The sequence below is a fragment of the Tachysurus fulvidraco genome, chromosome 20 (genome assembly GCF_022655615.1).
Source record: "Tachysurus fulvidraco isolate hzauxx_2018 chromosome 20, HZAU_PFXX_2.0, whole genome shotgun sequence".
NCBI lineage: Eukaryota > Metazoa > Chordata > Actinopteri > Siluriformes > Bagridae > Tachysurus > Tachysurus fulvidraco.
This window is the reverse complement of record NC_062537.1, coordinates 13,935,935-13,954,681: the sequence shown is the minus strand read 5'-3', so window position 1 is coordinate 13,954,681 and position 18,747 is coordinate 13,935,935. Positions and strand designations below refer to the sequence as shown.

At 37.5% G+C, this 18,747-nt stretch overlaps 1 protein-coding gene across 1 annotated transcript; it reads right to left on the bottom strand.

Moving 5' to 3' along the window:
* Positions 1-1,442: 1,442 nt before the first annotated feature.
* Positions 1,443-10,877, bottom strand: sh2d4a (SH2 domain containing 4A). Its single transcript, XM_027141116.2, has 9 exons — positions 10,734-10,877; positions 9,429-9,689; positions 8,251-8,410; positions 6,221-6,347; positions 4,435-4,582; positions 3,922-4,120; positions 3,487-3,617; positions 2,747-2,964; positions 1,443-2,033 (listed from the first exon to the last, which is right to left on the bottom strand). The coding sequence occupies exons 2-9, from the start codon at positions 9,601-9,603 to the stop codon at positions 1,941-1,943; spliced, it is 1,251 nt and encodes a 416-aa protein (XP_026996917.2). The 5' UTR covers positions 9,604-9,689; positions 10,734-10,877; the 3' UTR covers positions 1,443-1,940.
* Between the last annotated feature and the right edge of the window lie 7,870 nt (positions 10,878-18,747).

Below are 18,747 nucleotides of genomic sequence, written 5' to 3'. Positions count from 1 at the left end.
GTGTGATGCTCTGGAATATGTTCTGCTTGGAAAACTTGGATCCTGGCATTTATTTTGATGTTACTTCGACTCTTCCCACCTAAACTAACTTAACATTGTAGCAGACTAAGTATGTACTGTAGAAGAACATTGTTTGCTACGTGGTTTAAGGAACATGACAAAAATTTCAAGGTGTTGATGAAACCTTTACATTCCCCAGATCTCAATCTACTTGAGCATCTGTGGGATGTGCTGAAGAAACAAATCCAAACTTGCCCACAACTTACAGGACTTAACGGATCTGCTGCTACCATCTTGGAGCCAGATTCTTCAGAGGTCTTGTGGGAGCTACATACTGTAATATTAGGCAGGTGGTTAAATGTTATGGCTGATCTGTGTGTGCATTGTACAACTAATAATTTCCCCCCAAAAACCTTTAACTATGACCTACTGGATATATAAGCAGTTATACATACCAAATAAGCATAGTGAAGGTAATAACAAAAGGTTTTAGATGTCCAAGATGTCTCCACTCCCTGTCAGAGTGATGCTTGGGGCTGTTGTGAAGATTGATAACATCAACAGTTCCACCGAATACCAATATGTTTCCTCTATTAGACCTTTACTTCCAAATGTATTTACATGTTTTTACGGCATCAAATCAACACGAGTCTCTGACATCATTTGACATTAGACAGGAATAAACACTGCCGTTCTTCTTTACACATAAGTCACAAAATCTTAATTGTTAGGTTGCTGTGCATTTAAAACCATTAACCATTGTTTCGTGGTACTTCTTTTTGTTTCTAAACGTAACCACACACACAACAAACAAAAAACAGGTTCTCGTATCAGGTTTTTGTATGTACTGTATATACAGTTCATTTTCAAGCTCATTTTCAGGAAGGTTGCTAATATTTCTGGATATGTATTAACCTATCAAGCTTTACTATTACAATGAATTATGTATAGCACAGTGGAATTAATCAATGGTAATGTATTGATGCATACTGATATAAAGGGATATAAATGAGCTGAGCTGTGATCTTTCTGTGATGTTCTGTGATCTCAATCGTCTCTGGATTTTTCATGTTCTTTGATTACTTTTAAAAGATCAAGCTGGAGATCGTATGACGATATTTTACTGGTTGCACGGTTTTAATTTGCATATCAGTGGAAATTTCAAAGCTTGGAAAGTTGTGTGGAACATTTTGTTTGGCAAGCCATACATCTCGTTGCTCTTGTGCGCATTTATAATAAAGTGTCAAACTTTTAAATCATGTTTTAGTCTTGTTTAGCTTGCCCACTGTATAATATTCTATGGATAATTACTCATTAGTCAGGAAATAAAAAGAACAATCTGAAAGAATAGACGATACAACAAACAATATACATCATGATTCATGATATAATATATTAATCATGATATATGGGTTTGAAAAGGAACTTCCAGCAAAACAGTAAACAGCAAAAAAGATTTTTTTTTATTATTATTTATTATTGTATGAAATTCATTATTTAATTTTAAAGGCTCATTACAAAATGTTGTACTTAAAATCTGTAATTCATTAAACAAAATGAATAAAAAAAATCTGCTATATCACAGAAATGAGTAAGATATAAAATGACTTAGCAGCATGCTTGAACACATACCACATGAGTGGCACAGCTTATCCTTATCTTGTCTCTAAATATTGCAAAAGTGCATATTGTGCCTTCATATCTCATGGCCTCTGGGCAGAAAGGAATTTTTTGCATGGACGTTCCTTCATTAGTGAATGATTGCATGGTTGTAACATTCGTTTATGTATTGTGAACTGTAGCTTAACTGCCCGCTTCAGGCTTGTTCAACATACAGCTCTCAATTGTAGTTTTCAGATGTGTGCAGAAAACTCATAACAGCCTCAATGTGCATTAAATTCTCCTGCACCACGGCTCAGTGACCTACACAGCTGCAGGCCTCAGGTGAAGAGTTCGGCATAATCCACACTGCCTGGTTTTTGTCCACACGCATGCAGAAGCAGCTCACCTCCAGATGGTGTTAAGGGCTCTTCCTGAAAGCAGAACCAGGAACATATATTGTGTTATATTGTGTATAGTGTAGAGTATAGTTCACTATATTAAGGCTATGTATTGCTTGTTTTGATCATCCTTCATCACATCAATTTGCCAAAACTAACAATTTATTTATTTTATTTGATCTTTTCAGACAATACAGACTTTTAAACAATGACTGACATTCTTATCTGTTTATAACTACATTTAAAGTTATGGAACATCCAGGAAACGATTTTCTATTTTCCAACCCATCTCCTGATGTTAATAAAACATAAACACACAGCTTGACCTCATTCTCCTGAAATTAAATCATCTCCTGAAAGAAAATCCTCATCATACAGATAATTATACTTTTTTCCTGTTTATATGGAGCATTTGCCACAATCCCTGACCTTCAGACGTCCTTATCCAGAGCGACTTACATTATCTCAATTTTTTATACAGCTGAGCAATTGAGGGATAAGGGCCTTGCTCAGGGGCCCAACAGTGCCAGCTTGGCGGATCTGGGATCGAGCTCACAACCTTCCGATTGGTAGCCCAACACCTTAACCACTAGGCTACCACATGCCCCAGTTTAAAAAATGTAATATGTGAAGACAGATTTTTTTTGTCATTTTATTTTTATCAAAAAACAGATATTTGTGAGAGTATAATGAATTTAGAAAGGATATCATGATATTTATCGAACTAAAATAAATGAAGCTATTACCTCATGGTACTGCAACAGCTCTCCCAGAGATGCAAACTTGATCTGGTCTCCTAGCAGCATGTAGCAGTTGTCTGTAGCATCAATAAGGAAGTGCTTGAATCCGTCTGGGCTTTTGTAAGACAAAACATATCCGAAGATCCTTTCACTAACACGGACCAGGAAACTTCCAGCGCCGCCTTCGCTCAGCAAATCCTCAGCCTCCTGACACGAGATTATACCTGGAGGAAAAGGTAAGTCACTTGGGTCAATTCACTAGTCTGCTTTTAATATACTTATGTTTATAATATAACTAATGTGATACACTAATGATCGCGCCAAAGATTTGACCTTGTTGTGACCTTAACCTTGGATTAATTCCAAAATTTAATCAGTTTATCTGGTTTCACTGATGTTTCCATATAAATCCTACAAAACATTCAGCCAGTTCTTTTTGAGATATCGTACAAATGTCGATTTCCGATGAAAGATCTGTAAACCAAAAACATCCAAGCCGGCAAGAATGATTGTTTACAGCGGTTATAGTAAATGTGATAAAAGGAAATTGTTATTAATGTTATTTCCGGGAAATTGTTGTGATATGAGAGGAATAAAACTCAACAGGGCATGATGTAGGAATTGAATCAGGAGTTATTTTACAATAGTAATTAAGGTAAATCACTGAATAATAAGTACAACTGATGGTTCATGTCTTCAGTCTAATCTGTATTATACATTCCATACCATGCAGAACGTGAATTTACCGTGGAACCAGGGAGCGATGCGGCTGTCGTTGTCTTGGAAACAAACTCTGAGGGACAACTGTTCCTCTTTGAACCAGCGGATAATATCCTGCTGGCTGGACGATGACACTGAACGACGTACACCGGTCCTCCTGTTATTCAGAACAGGAATTAGCAGTTAAATATACTAGGTTTTAGGAAAGCTTGCTGAAGTGTGATGCTTGGTTTGATTTGATCAGTACATGTGTATAAAAAATAAAGAAAAATGACTTATAAAATAAATGACAGTCTTCAGGGTCTGTTGGGGGATGGATTTTAAACTTTGAACATCAAGGTGCGAAGGGAATTTGACGAATTCAGACATTTTAATCTTTGCAAATTAAAACTAAAATGGCTTCATTATAACTGGGAGTTGTTTGATTTTATGCTACAAAACATACTGTAGTGAGTACAGACCTGTGAATAGGCTCACAAGTGAGAGTGAGGTTTCTGGGTTTGGGTTTAGGTGGAAGAGCCGGTTTTTCTTCTCCAAAGGCTTTGGTCATGGCTGCCACTCGACCTCTCTCCAGTGCCTTTATGGAACGCCTGCGGTGATCCTCCCTAGTCTGCTTGGCCAGAGAACGTCTCCGCTGGTCAGCTGCTTTAGATTTCCTCACTAGAGCACGTGTGCGCACACACACACACACACACACATTTCACACACACACATTATTAGAATCCTACATTCACTTTAGCTTTTGAGCAGTAAAATCAGGTAATCCAGGAAACTGCTCTAAACCCTGGATCTGGATCCTGTGGAATCTTCCACTGTCATGAACATTTGACGTTTGACATTAGCCTTGGCTTGTTATAGCATCTTTTAAACAAATCACTATGAGCCAGAAGGCATGAATGATTTGAATACAGAATGGGAGGTTTTTTTTTTTTGTTTACAGGCAAATACAAAAGTTTTAACTTCTCTTCTCTTACATGAATCCTGCCAGGCTTTTTCCTCATTGTCTTGGCTTTTCTGGTGTCTCTCTACTTTCTTAAGGTTCATATATATCTGCTGCTCCCTTTCCTCCTTTAGCCTCCTGACCTCCTCCTCGGCTTTTCGTCTTTCCTCCTCCTCCCGCCTCTGTACACAAAATAAGAAGTACTTAAAATAATAAAGGACAGTAAAGAACAAGAACTACCAAGAATGGATATGTTTTGATCATTTTCTAAAATGCAGTAAGTTGTTCTGAAATCTTTGGACAGCATCATCTGAGACGGTTTGAAACCTTTCTAGAGAGAATAGACACACCGGAGGTTGGAGATAAGTCTACATTTTTATTCAGCTTCAGAAACAAATCAAACTTTAATTTCACAGGTAACTAGATTTATAAAGCTGGTGCTTTTCGGAGGCAAGTGGACATAAGGGTCAGTGTTACTTTTGGAGGCAAGTGGACATAAAACTTGTGAAATCTAGTGGAGCGCAATGGGGCCAAAACATTTGGTGGCCTTATTGTGCTGAGTGTTTTGATATCACATGCCCATGTTGTGCAAATTTTTTATTTTCACATGACATCACGTTTTGTCACGTGACGTCATCAGAATACCCGTGAGGAAGTTCCCCTCATTGTTCTGAGTGTTTTGATATGTCATGTGTCCATGTTGTAAAAAGTTTTTTAATTTTGCGTATTTTGTGGGCGGGGCTGCGGGACAACCGAAAGGCCAGTCGGTACACCAATATAAAAGTTTGTTCAGAGTATCACCCTAAAGGAGCTGGCCGAGTTTGGGGTAGATAGTTTGAAAGCTTGCCGAGTTATAAACCTCCAAAGTTTATAATGGGAGTCTATGGGGAAAAAAGGTCATTTTGAGACCCGGTACCGGAAGTACCGGTACTCGGATCGCTTAGAAAAGTAACAGCAACAAACTTCAGACCAGCGTCTACAACATATCCGAATTTGGTGCATATGGCTCGAAAGCCCTAGGAGGAGTTACTCTTGATAAATTTTTGTCTAAGCTTAAATAGGAAAACAGAATGTTGGCTTCTACAAAGCCAACATAACTAGTGGAGAAAGTTTATGCAACTCAGCGACTCAGCAGCTAAGCTTGGCTTGGCTATCCGGTTTCAATGAGCTTGCGATTTTTTGTGATAAGAGTGACAACAACCCTTAGCGACTAATTGCAAATGTGGAGCGATTTGCTGCATCGACTACCAATGAGAGTGAAGACATTAGAGTGCACATGATTCATGGGAAAGAGCACACTACTGCTCCTCCTTCATCTCATATGACATGATGTATATATACACCGAAATACAAAAGCCAAATCTCCCTGAAGAATGTTTGATTTTAGTGGTACCACTATGGCAACCAGCAGTAGGAACACTTCCAGGTGTCTTCATAGATGACTTGTAGCAATACAATTGGAACATCAGAAGCGTAGCAGCTGTATTTTGGGCCAGAGACAGAAATGACCGTCCACTGTTCTTCTCACCCATGGTCCCACATTCAACATATTTTTGTTGGAAGTACAGTAAGATGAATATGAATATCTAACACGGGTTCTTCTCGATGGAACAGATTCAGCCCACATTCTAGCACTTCTATCTCCAATTTTACATTTTCTTAATGTTTTTTTTTTTTAAAGCTCATGACGGACTGTTGCAACAAACCTGCTTTTCAAATCTTCTGGAGTAACTGGTGGAGCAAGCCTAAGCATGAGAAACCACTTTAAGGTGTGAAAGCCTAAACTTAATATAGATTTGACATAAATGACTCATTATGACCTTCAAGTCTTCCTGCCGGCTCTTCTCCAAGGCAGCTGCCTTTCGGGCTTCTTCCTGCCTGGCAACTTCATCCTTCTCCATATAGATCCCAGAGAACCGTTTCTCCAGTTCAGCTTCTTTCTTGGCCCTGCACACAATCACACCACCCAAGTCAACATTCCAGAACCGTCACTGTGGAATGCCTGTAATAGTATCTTACAGGAGTGAACAAACACAAACCAGTTATATATTTATATTTATATACTTCATATATTTTATACATATATGTACACACTGAACATAAAAAGACTTTTTGTGGGCTTTCAAGTCTCGCAGGGAGTTTTATAGTCAGCATGGCAATTCTCGGTTATTCCTCCAAAGAAATACGTTTATAAAGCATGAAAGACATTTTTCTGTATTTGTCTACATGAAGGGAATTCACTCTTGAGCTACATTCACTGTTCATGTTATTAGTCCACGTTATCTGTACACCTAATCTGCCGATCGTGGAGCAGCAGCACAAAGCCACACAAAATGAAATCCCGTAGAAACAAGTCAAGAGCTTCAGGTAATATGTTCACATCAAACATCAGATTGGCTTTAACCATGACATTGATGCTGGTACCAGATGGGCGGGATTGAGTACTGTTGATCTTCTAGATATTTCACACAAGGCAGTCTCTAGAGTTTACACAGAATGGTGTGAAAAACCAAAAACATCCCAAGAGTAACAGTTCTGTGTTTGGAGATGCCTTGTTTAATAAGAGAGATTAGAGGAAACCAAGAGACTGGTTCAAGCTGCTAGGAAGAATGTGATAACTCAAATAATCACATTATAAAACCATGGTGAGCAGAAACGTATCTCAGCATGCACAAAACATCAAACTTTGAGGTATGGGCTAGCCTATAATCCCCACGTGCATCAGTGAGCCTTGGGCACGAATGAGCGCGTTCTTTCTGGTTCGGTTCACCAGTTGTCCTTCTTTGGACCACTTAGGTTTGTTAGGTATTAACCACTGCACACCGAGATCACATCATAAGACCTGCCCAATTTTGAAGATGGTCTGTCCCAGCCATCGTGTGTCTAGCCATCACAATCTGGGCCTTGTCAAAGTCACTCAGATCTTTAAGCTTGTCCATTTTTCCTTCTTCCATCACATCAACTTTGAGAACTGACTGTTCGCTCGCTGCCCATTTTGATGGCACTTCTTCACAGATGCCATCAAAATAAGATAATCAGTGTTATTTACTCTACAGTACCTGTCAATGGCTTTAACGTTATGGCTAATTGGTATACGTGTATAAGGGATGAATGAAAGAAATTGTGGAAAGTAAGTAAATATGTGATAAAGTAATGAAGTAGGTGTAAAATAATTAAGAAGTGAAATATTTAAGTTAAAAAGTGGAGTGTCAGAACGTGCGCTCCTCAGGGAGTGTCCTGTGTTCATGCTGGAGAAATGTTTAACTAAAGAGGATTGAGGAAATTTTACAAGGGCAATTAATGACTAACCTTCATAGAAAGTCATGTGAGAGCTAGAGGTAGAGTTCACCTGAGATTTTTTTTTTTTCTTATCCAGATAAGATAACATTGGTTTGCTTTGTAGGTTTTGGGAGGAGTTTGCAGCATTGCAGTTTAAATAAGTGACCTGTGAATGTAATAATGAATTCGGGAATAATTAACAGCTTCATATCTACATTTAGTGAATTAATATTATTAATATTATAATATTATACAATGTTAATCCGTATAGTGGTATAAATATGGTTAATACTTTTATCTTAGTAAACTTTTACAGCATTAAATACCCGTAAATAAACGTCTAGCAGAAAAGGAGATAGTATTTATTGGAGGAATGATGACTAAAATGATCATCTAAAATTAAAAATCTTGTAACCTTGAAGACTCAAGAATGGATTTTTTTGTAAGTTAATAATACAGTTCCACTGTAACTTTCAAGAAAATGGTACCTTGTGCCTGGAAGCAAGTGAAATGGGAAATTCCAGTCGGTTCCAGTAACTTATTAGAATTCAGTGATTAAAAATATACACACCTGAGCTCTTCCGCCTCTTTCTGGGCCTGTAGTGCCGCCCTTTCAGCCATGATCTCGTCACAGATTTGATCATAAGGTTTGTCATCAGGATGTTCTCCCATCACCCACACCCACACGTCGCTGTCAGACGCCTTCATCCAAGATACGGTCTTCACTGAGACTGAAGGAACCAAAGACACACAAACACACAACTTGTTTAAAAAAAGGAATATTCTAGCATCCTTAAGATTTGACAGACGCCCTTATTCAGAGCAACGTACATTTTCTTTCACATTTTAAACAACTGAGCATTGAGGACCTCGCTCAAGGGCCCAGCACTGGCAGTTTGGTGGACCTTGGATCAAACACCTAGGCACTAAGCTACTACATTCCTATCTAAATGATACCCCACATCCTTATGGAATTTAAGTGGGATTTACACACATTTCCCTATACTGAAATATTTATCTAACTAGTCAACACTAGAGAAATACAGCTACAGATACGTAACATTTCCCTGGGGTTCTGTGGTACATAAGCATAAGCGGATTGAAACTAAAGCTCTTTAGTGTTTACAATGAGTTATTTTGGTCATGTTGAAGATTTAAGGCTTCCAAATATCTTTAAATAAAGTATTTACATTTTTGGTCAAATATTCTCTTGTGGCCTTTAGTGTGTAAGGAATAAGTGTTCCGTTATAGGGAAATAATCGATTAGGTATTTTTATAACCCTGAAGTTCATGAAATTATAATCCTATAATCCTGTCCTATGATTTGTCACAGTTAGTAACCAATCAGATCTAAGAATTCAAAGTGCTGTAGTATAATGTATGATATATTAGACTTGCATTATAAATGAGCTCAGTTCAATGTTTTTTTTCACTCTTCTGTAATCCGTAGTCTCCATACCCTAAAAAGCACAAAGCTTTTCCGTATTATGCAGCATTTCTCTGTTAATCAGTAAAAAGTCAGTATTCATTTGCAATAACTCACAGTTCCACACTGAACTATGACTTCAGTTCTGTGAATAAGGAATAAGGCAATTTTTTTGTTCTGAATTGTTAGAATGAGTCTATCTCTACAGGTTCTTTCATGGTCGGGATGAATAAGGAGATTTAGCTTCTCTTTTGGTAAATTAAAATAAAAAAGAGAACCTTTTTGTACATTCTGGTAGAGATCTGTTAGGGACAAAAATGTACCTTTTTTGGGCTTCATCGTTTTAGCCTCCTCCTTCTCAAGCCGTGCTTCTCTCTCCTTCCACCTGCGGACCTGTTCTTCTCTCATTTTAATGAAGAGAACCTGCTTCTGCTCTTCGTTCAGCTCGGCCAGCAGCTCCGGCTCGATGTACATGTCTTTGAGAATCTGCTGCAGCATGTTTATCCTCCTGTATCCTTTGTCGTCCAGAAGTCCAGAGGTGCAGGCCAAAACTTCAACAGTGAATCACTGAATCCTCAGCATAACTGCATTAAAGAAGTACACTATAAGCTATGATAATGTTAGAAAGTATGGCGCATGGACCTGCCATTTGTTCGACTTTTCCAGGGAATATTTAGCTAACACTTGACCGCACAGCCTTGTTTTAAACTCTCCTGCTGGAGTCAAAACTTATCTGATGGCCATTTCCTCATTCTAGTGATCATGAGGAAAGTGTGGTGTGGTTTGTTGCTTTAAATAGGAACAAAACCCTCCCAAAGACCCACAATTAAAAACAATACAAAACAAAACAAAAATACAGAACCCTGGTGAACTTCCACATTGACTTTTAATGGATTGTTTATACATAGATCTTTTTTTTTCCATTTAAAATGTACTTATGTATTCATCTTTATCAGAGCTTTTCCCAAAAATGGTGTGAGGTCAGAATATACCTTGGATGAGATGCCAATTAACAACAAACACACTAAGAGTTCAACATATTTCAATTCAGTGGATTGGATTATTGGAGTATTACATTTTTGTCTATAATCTCATCAGGATTTTTATATTTGGAAATGCTCTATCTCAGGGCACCTTCCACAGAAATATATACACCTAGGGGTAATTTACCACAAGGACACAGGAAGCAGTCACAGCTGAGGACTAAAGCTACAGTATGACTATACACTTGCACCACCTGCCAGTTATCTATGGGTTCCTTTTATTCAACAACATGAACAACAGCAATAATAATAATAATAATAATAATAATAATAATAATAATAACAATAATAATAAAGTATTAAAAGGTTCACATACAAGACGTTTTTTCCTAATAATATACTCAAAAGGTGTTTTTCATTGTGTTGCAACACAACACACACACACACACACACACACACACACACACACACACACACACACACACACACACACACACGTCCACACACACATCTCTCACACAAACACACACACATCTCTCACAAACACACACATTACACACACACAGACATCACAAACACACACACACACACACACACACACACACACACACACACACACACACACACACACACACACACACTTACCTAACTGAATGAATAGTAGTCACAGATCGTGAAGAACTCCAGTGTATTAAAAACACTGTAAGAGTCGACTGAATTCTTGCTCAGTTCGTCAGAGAGGTTTCCACCCACAACCAAATAACCATGTTGTATGGTTGTAATCAAACACAAGCGCCCCCTACAGATGACTTAATAAAGATCCCTTCACCTGAGTCTAAATCTCACAGTAAGTTTTAACTAAATTCCTGTTACTAGGGAGCATTTATTGCTTTTTGAACGAATAATTAAACTATTTACATTAAAAAATACACAGATTTGCACCTAATACACTAAGGTTTTGTATGACTTTATTAGTAAAACTTTATAAACTATGCAGGCTATTTAAAAATGTATTTTTCTCAATACTTCTTTATATTAAAACAGAAAACCCACAAACACATGCAAAATCCTCCAACATATTTATCTCAGAAGCTAAAAAAATTACTGAATTTATCATATACACTCCTCTTCAAAAATATTGGAATAGCAAAACCAATTCAGAAATAAATAAATATAAACAAACAAACAAACAACCAAATAAATAAATAAATAAATGTGGTTGAGATCAAACGATGAATACTAGAAATGACTTTATAATTTCAGCTTTTATTTCCTGGTGTATTATGTCTAGTGTTAAATGACATACAGCACTGAACATCTGCTCTAAGCCAACATGATGATAGAGCTGCCTATGACAAAAGCAAGCCTTTTGAATCATAGCTGTTACAGAAGTATAGGTCAATTATACAATCAAACATACAAACAAACAAAAAAATGCTGATTTACTGAACTAAAAACACTGAACAGGTCTGCTACAGAAACATTGGTTGTGTTTAATCTCTCTTTTAATAGCACACGACTGAATACATTTTTACATGCCAGCTCCTCACATTACAGTTAACACCACAGAGTTTGCACATTTCAGCATTCAGAGACTACTGAGTGGAAGTCATTTGAATGACACCGCACAAATTCCTGTAACACAACATAGAAAACAAATAGTCCAGTGATGATGTCTGTACAGTATTGCAATGCGGTTTGGGGAGTTTTAAATGTGTGTGTGTGTGTGTGTGTGTGTGTGTGTGTGTGTGTGTGTGTGTGTGTGTGTGTGTGTGTGTGTGTGTGTGTGTGTGTTTGTGATGTCTGTGTGTGTGTAATGTGTGTGTTTGTGAGAGATGTGTGTGTGTTTGTGTGAGAGATGTGTGTGTGGACGTATGTGTGTGTGTGTGTGTGTGTGTGTGTGTGTGTGTGTGTGTGTGTGTGTGTGTGTGTGTGTGTGTGTGTGTGTGTGTGATTCAGCACATATTATACACTTCCTGTTTCCATATTTTTAAAAATCCAGACAAACAGGAATTATAGCAATGCAGGTGGAACATTCCTGTACAGTACAGCAGTCCATTCCTGTAGACTTGTTGGTGTTCACATGTGCACTAGGTGGAGCTTGTATTCCACATTCATTGGAACCTGTTTAACCCTTGTATGGTGTTCGTATTTTTGTTACTCAGCCAGTGTTCCTGGGTTTGCTGGACCCTCTGCATTTTTGGGTTTTTAATTCAACATAATCAAAAATTTTATGTTAAAATACAGATGTTTACTTCATCCCAATTACAAGCAATATAAACAGCATATATGGTTAATATTTGCCCTTTATCTTTATTACATCACATTTTTTAATTAAAGTGATACTCGTTTTTTGTTGTTTTTTAATAAAATGTAATAATAAAAAAAGAAAAGAAAAGTTAATCAAGTTATGAGTGGAAAAAAATCAACATATTTACAAGGAAGCAAAGATTTTCAAAACTATTGATGTTTATGAATATGGGTCCCACAGACCCGAACAACATACAAGGGTTAATGTCAGGTTTCTGTAGCTTAGAAATGGCATTGCATGGTTTAAATCTATAAACCCCAACTAGAAATTGCCTATTGTATGATGTGATGATTTTGTATTTATTCGAGCATGATCTGTGACGGATCTGAGTAAAAAGCTAAAAGTGACACCATTACTATATTCTCTTTAAGCCTGCAGCTCACATTTCCTTTGCTAGGCTTAGCAGCCATTAGTATTCACTTAAAGCAAGAAATGTCCTCAGGTTGTTGTTTTCTCCCCAGAACTTTTTGTCCTACCTTTGTACCAGTTCCCTCTTGTTTACACTTTGTGGACTCTGACTTGAGGGGCTTGATGACTCAGTCTTTGGTAAACAATGCTTTAAATTGACTTCATGACTTTAATTCCCCATTAAGACTTCATTTTCTCTCTTTAACTGTGCTTATTCTAATCGTTTTCACTCGCCGCCTGATTAGAGATGATCATTAGTGCCACAATGACCAAGAAGAGTGCACAGATGAGGTATTTTAATGTAAGCTTTAAATTGTACACAATGAAACAGTGTAAACTGGCATGGATCTAAACTAAAGGCATGGATCTTGTCCAGAATCCCAAATAGTCTTTTATAATTTGTTCCAAAAGTCACCATGTGTTGGTTCCTTAACAGGGAGAATAAAGTGTTGCACCTGGCCTCATAAAGGGCATTTCTTTTTCTTTGGGACATGTGTACAAGAAATAGATGTGTGTGTTCTTTTGTGACCCAAAATGAGTAAAAAAGCACCTAGTGCTAGTTTTATTTGTAGCCAGATTTTCTTACATTTCTTTTAGATTTCCATGCACAGAGCAACAGAAAGTGTTTATTTGTCAGTTCAATTTCAATTCAATTTATTTGTATAGCGCTTTTAACAGTTCACAGTCTCAAAGAAGCTTTACAGAAATATAGAAACAGAAAAAATAAATGACAGTAATAAAAATAAGAATACAAATAAATAACTAACTAAAATTACATTCATTCAAAGTTATTTAAATTAATTTTAAAATATTAATTTAATTTAAATACCATATATATGTCTATTTATGCCTAATGAGCTAGCCGGAGGCGATGGTGGCAAAGAAAAACTCCCTGAGAGAATATGAGGAAGAAACCTTGAGAGGAACCAGACTCAGAAGGGAACCTCGTCCTCATTTGGGTGACACTGGTCAGGAAATAATGTAAATTATTATATATAAATAATGTCATTTCTACAACAGTTTATAATAGTGCAACCAAGAGCTCTTGAGAATCGAATGGGTCAGTGCAAACTCTGAGTTCACCACAACACTAATTCCTTCATGCCAAAGTCTTCAAATTATTACTGATAAAATCCAGACCAAACAGCTGACTGACACAACACTGGTTCAAAGAAGATGTCACATGTATAATACCATAAAATGAAATTCTTTTCCTTCCGACTTCTTACAAAGCAAGGGTCGTGGTGCAGGGTACAGCACCCTGGAGCAGATTGGTCAGATTAAAGTCCATGCTAAAGATCCCAGCTTGAAACTCTGACCCTCTGAGCATAAACCTCAAAATCACCACTGCTATACCTGAGGCACTCGAACCAAATCAACCCCACTCAGTGAGGTCTTTCAATGGAACTGGCATTAATTGTTTTTAATTGTGACTTTGTCCCTTCTTCACTTTTAAGGGTAACCACACTTTCGAGTGCAGTAACTGAGATGTGATGCATCTAAAGAATCAGGAAAGCTTGTAGTTTTTAGAACTATAAAAATAGTAGAAAAGGTGAAAATGTTACTATGAAAAGGTTTTCCCATGTCTTCTTCATATATAGAGAGTGTATCTTCTTTATTTTATCTCTCACGAGAAACACATTACTGTCTCTGCATTACTTATAATGTTCCAGTCTTATAGACACTCGAGTCGCTCAGTAGAGTAAAAGGATACACGGACATGTCTTGATAATTTGCTGTTTGTGTACAAAACCCAGAGTTCAGAATGATACTGTGCATTAACTCCAAGGCAATAATTATTTCCTGCTCTGTGCTGGAATGGAGCTCTATAATTTACTTGTGTTTATGTGACTGCATGATCGTATCTCTGTGGAGCTTCAGTTCATCATGGTTGGTGTATCAGGGGTGTGACCCGTGATGGTTTGTGCACTGCTGTGCCCAAGAGACGGGTGATTTTAGAAGTTTATAGTGCAGATGTAACTCACAAGAAAATAGGGCTGGATAATTTTTTCAAGCTTACTGCCTTGCTCCAGATACTGAATAATAAAGGAGGTGCTTTTGGCTAGTCTGACCTCATCATGGATGTCATGCATTTTTGATTCAGAGCGCTTGACACACTGTTCACAGCTGGGCTTAAAAAAATTTATTGAGCTGGACTCAGTTTTTGACTCCTCATAAATATAATAAAGCACCACAATAGCATTTTATGTAAGATTATATGACCCCGACTTGCACAAGTCTGTGATCCATTCACTTACCTGAAGATTTGTTGCATGCATATGTGTGTGTGTGTGTGTGTGTGTGTGTGTGTGTGTGTGTGTGTGTGTGTGTGTGTGTGTGTGTGTGTGTGTGTGTGTGTGTGTGTGTGTGTGAGAAAGAGACAGAGAGAGGGTTTATTACTTAGTCTACCCTTATTTGTAACCAGCTCCTTACAGAGTGGCCTTTTTAAAGGCCATTTTTTTAGATTTATGTTCCACTATTTTTAGTTATATTCAATATTGATCTGGCTCCATCCAGATTTAAAAGCATTTGGCTCTAATCCTTTGTTTTTACTTTATATCCCACTTAAAGCTGACTTGAAAACTGGATTCAGCTGTAATATTGTTAGTTAAAATACAAAAAAAGTAATGGATGGCCTATAACCATGTCAAATGGCAAGAGCCAAGTTTATTTTGGATGCAAAGCAGAGCATTAGGTCAGAATTTATGACTCACTCTTTGTGCAGGTGCTAGTCATTGAATGTGCTCTCAAAACATCATATTCCATCTCACTACAATGTTCCTTTTAGAAATCAACATTTATGCTTAAAGCTACATATATAGAAACTGACTTTCCAGCCACATTTCTTCAAAGCTTGCCGACTTGTAAAAACACGCTTGTGTGTCACCTTTATCTTTAATTTTTTTCCCTTTGGCTTTCTGCAGTTCCTTCCTGAAATGGCTCTCTGTTATGTCTCAGCATCTCAATAATCACCAATGTTTACTTAAGAACAAGCGGCTCTATCAAGTGTGGTCTGGGATCAGAGAGCATTAGGGCGTATTAATGCCAGGGTCAAGCAGTTGGGAGAGTAAGGTCGAGTTCATTGACATAACTTAGTGGTGTAACGCTCTGCTGTGTGAGGAGCGAGGGTGGAGGATAAAGCCTTTCCTGTGTGTCATTCTCTCTCTCTCTTTCTCTCTCTCTCTCTCTCACACACACACACACACACACACACACACACACACACACACACACACACACTCTCTCTCTCTCTCTCTCTCTCTCTCTCTCTCTCACACACACACACACACACACACACACACACTCTCTCTCTCTCTCTCTCTCTCTCACACACACACACACACACACACACACACACACACACACACACACACACACACACACACACACACACACACACACACACAGTGGGACACTAAATGGGGCCTCTGTTCGCCTGTCAGCTCATGTACATGTCTGTACGTTCTCTGTTTATGCTCTGGGAGACTTCAGAGACACAGGAAGCTGCTGTTTCTGGTATAAACAATAAAATCAGCAGTTTGCTGGCTTTGATAGAAGAAACTAATTGGAAAGGATTAGACCAGGGGGTCCAGTCTCAGATTATAAGACCAATGATTTTTGTGTTTTTTGTGTGTTAAAGAAAACCTTCACTCCAAAGCACATCATATATATATATATATATATATATATATATATATATATATATATATATATATATATATATATATATATTACAAAATATTTATGATGTGCTCAGTAATTCTGGTGCTAATTGATCAGTTAATTAATTCTGTAAGAAGTTTCCTTTGTGTGTCGATGTCAAAGGGGACAATTACTAGCATTACTACTGTAGTGTCATATTAATGAAAAATCCAAAAGTTGGTGCAAATGCTGGACTCAAACGTCCAGAATGAAATGCAGCTCTACGACACAACAGCACAAAGCCAGTGACTCAGATTGAGTATTTAACGATCTAGCTAGCGAGATGAAAAGCACCTTCGGTTAAAGGCGGTATTAATATTAATTGTATGACATAATTTGTAAAGTCAAAGGTCTTTAAAAATAAACATTTTTAAACTAAAAATGTCCACTTAATTACATTTCATTACATAATTAATCTTCAGTGCTGCTGAAGATCACATGGCAATCATAAAAATTAATATACAAATCATATTTAATTGATTTTTTCTTTTTCTTTTTTTTTAAAAATAATGAACTTATATCACATAACTATAATGAGAAAGGGAAATAATTAACTTTCTATAAGCTTAAATGACATACAGAATGCCTAACATGGTGTAGTGAGATGCTGCTCTACACATTTACAATTCGTATTCTAAGAAACTCCTTTCTCAAATCAAACCTCTTTACTTTCCTGCATTGGCTTGGACATCCACTTATCCACTCGTTTAAACTTAAAGAGTTGTGAAAACTATAAAAGGGAAGTAAAACCACTTTGACCTTAAACACATGCGTGGTCACATGAATGCTCATAAATCCCAACATATCAAAAAAGACACACATTTAATGCCGGTAAGCATCTTTCCATTTATATCAGAGAGTAACGTTTGAGACAGATTTGGTCTGAGACATGGTCTGCCTCTGCACAGGCATTGAACAAAGACCCTTTCAGACCCCCCTCTGTTTTGACTGGATCGTAGCCACCAACCCACACGGTGCTGTAATTAAACTGACCTCAGGGCCATAGTCAACATCTGGCTCCTCCGGTGCCCATCAGTGTGGCTAAAGTGATTGCTTTAATGCACTGTGTATTACATTCCATTCAACATCTGACAGGATACCTCAAGCAATTGCTTTCAGTTGTTCCTTTCCTTTGAGACTTCCACGGTTCAATCTTGAGTTTGCGTTACAGTTTGTTTTGTTTGTATACGTTTCTTCTGGGTTCCCCATTTTCCTCCTACCTCGCAAAACCATGCCTATGAATTGATGACTGTAAACTGTGAATGAGTGTGTGTGTGTGTGTGTGTGTGTGTGTGTGTATGTTGCCCTAAAATAGACTAGTGTTCCCAGGCTAGGAAGAATAAAGCACTTACTGAAGATGGTGCTTATGCTAGATAGTTTCCAGCGATCATTTTTCCTCTTCTTCTTCTTCTTCTTCTTCTTCTTCTTCTTCTTCTTCTTCTTCTTCTTCTTCTTCTTCTTCTTCAACCATATTCTATTGTTACTGCTATTACTCCTTGATGGTGTGAGTTTAACAGGTTAATATTTTTGCACAGGCTTTCAAGTCTCTTAACTATTTAGACAGATACGAGATTATCATCAATCCAGTCATACTTTTATTAGAATCCTAATGCTGTCAGCCTGTCCAACTCTGGCTTTAGTAACCAGTTATGTGTATATTATACAGTAACAGAGGAATGAGAAAAAGCACAATGACCTATCATAACCTAAGACGTGGTGAAAGCATGACTAAAGACTTATTCTGAGTGGGGATTTCTGCAAAGAGGAAGTTTCTGGGGTGATTATATTATTGCAGCACAATCAGCTGTTCTGTGCACACAGTATGTCAGTTCCAGTGAAAATTCTGCACTTTGAGTAAACACCCATGATGTACTGACACTCCTTTAAATATGAATTTAAATTCATCTCTCTCTCTCTCTCTCTCTCTCTCTCTCTCTCTCTCTCTCTCTCTCTCTCTCTCTCTCTCTCTTTTGTCAAATTGAACAATGCCCTGAAATCTCTAGAACAGATAGAAAGGAAAATAGAACGTCCTCATTTTCTATTTTAGAAAACTTGGTCAGGTCTGTGGTCGGTCTGTGCATGGTGGTGTTCTCTATTGCTGACATTTTATTCAGGCTTTTAAATAATCCTGAAAGTAATATTCAGAAATAAATATTTTTTATTCATTTTTTTTTTTTACACAGAACACTATTTATCAAAAGAGTAGAGGATACAGTATTCTTCATCTTATTCTCTCTC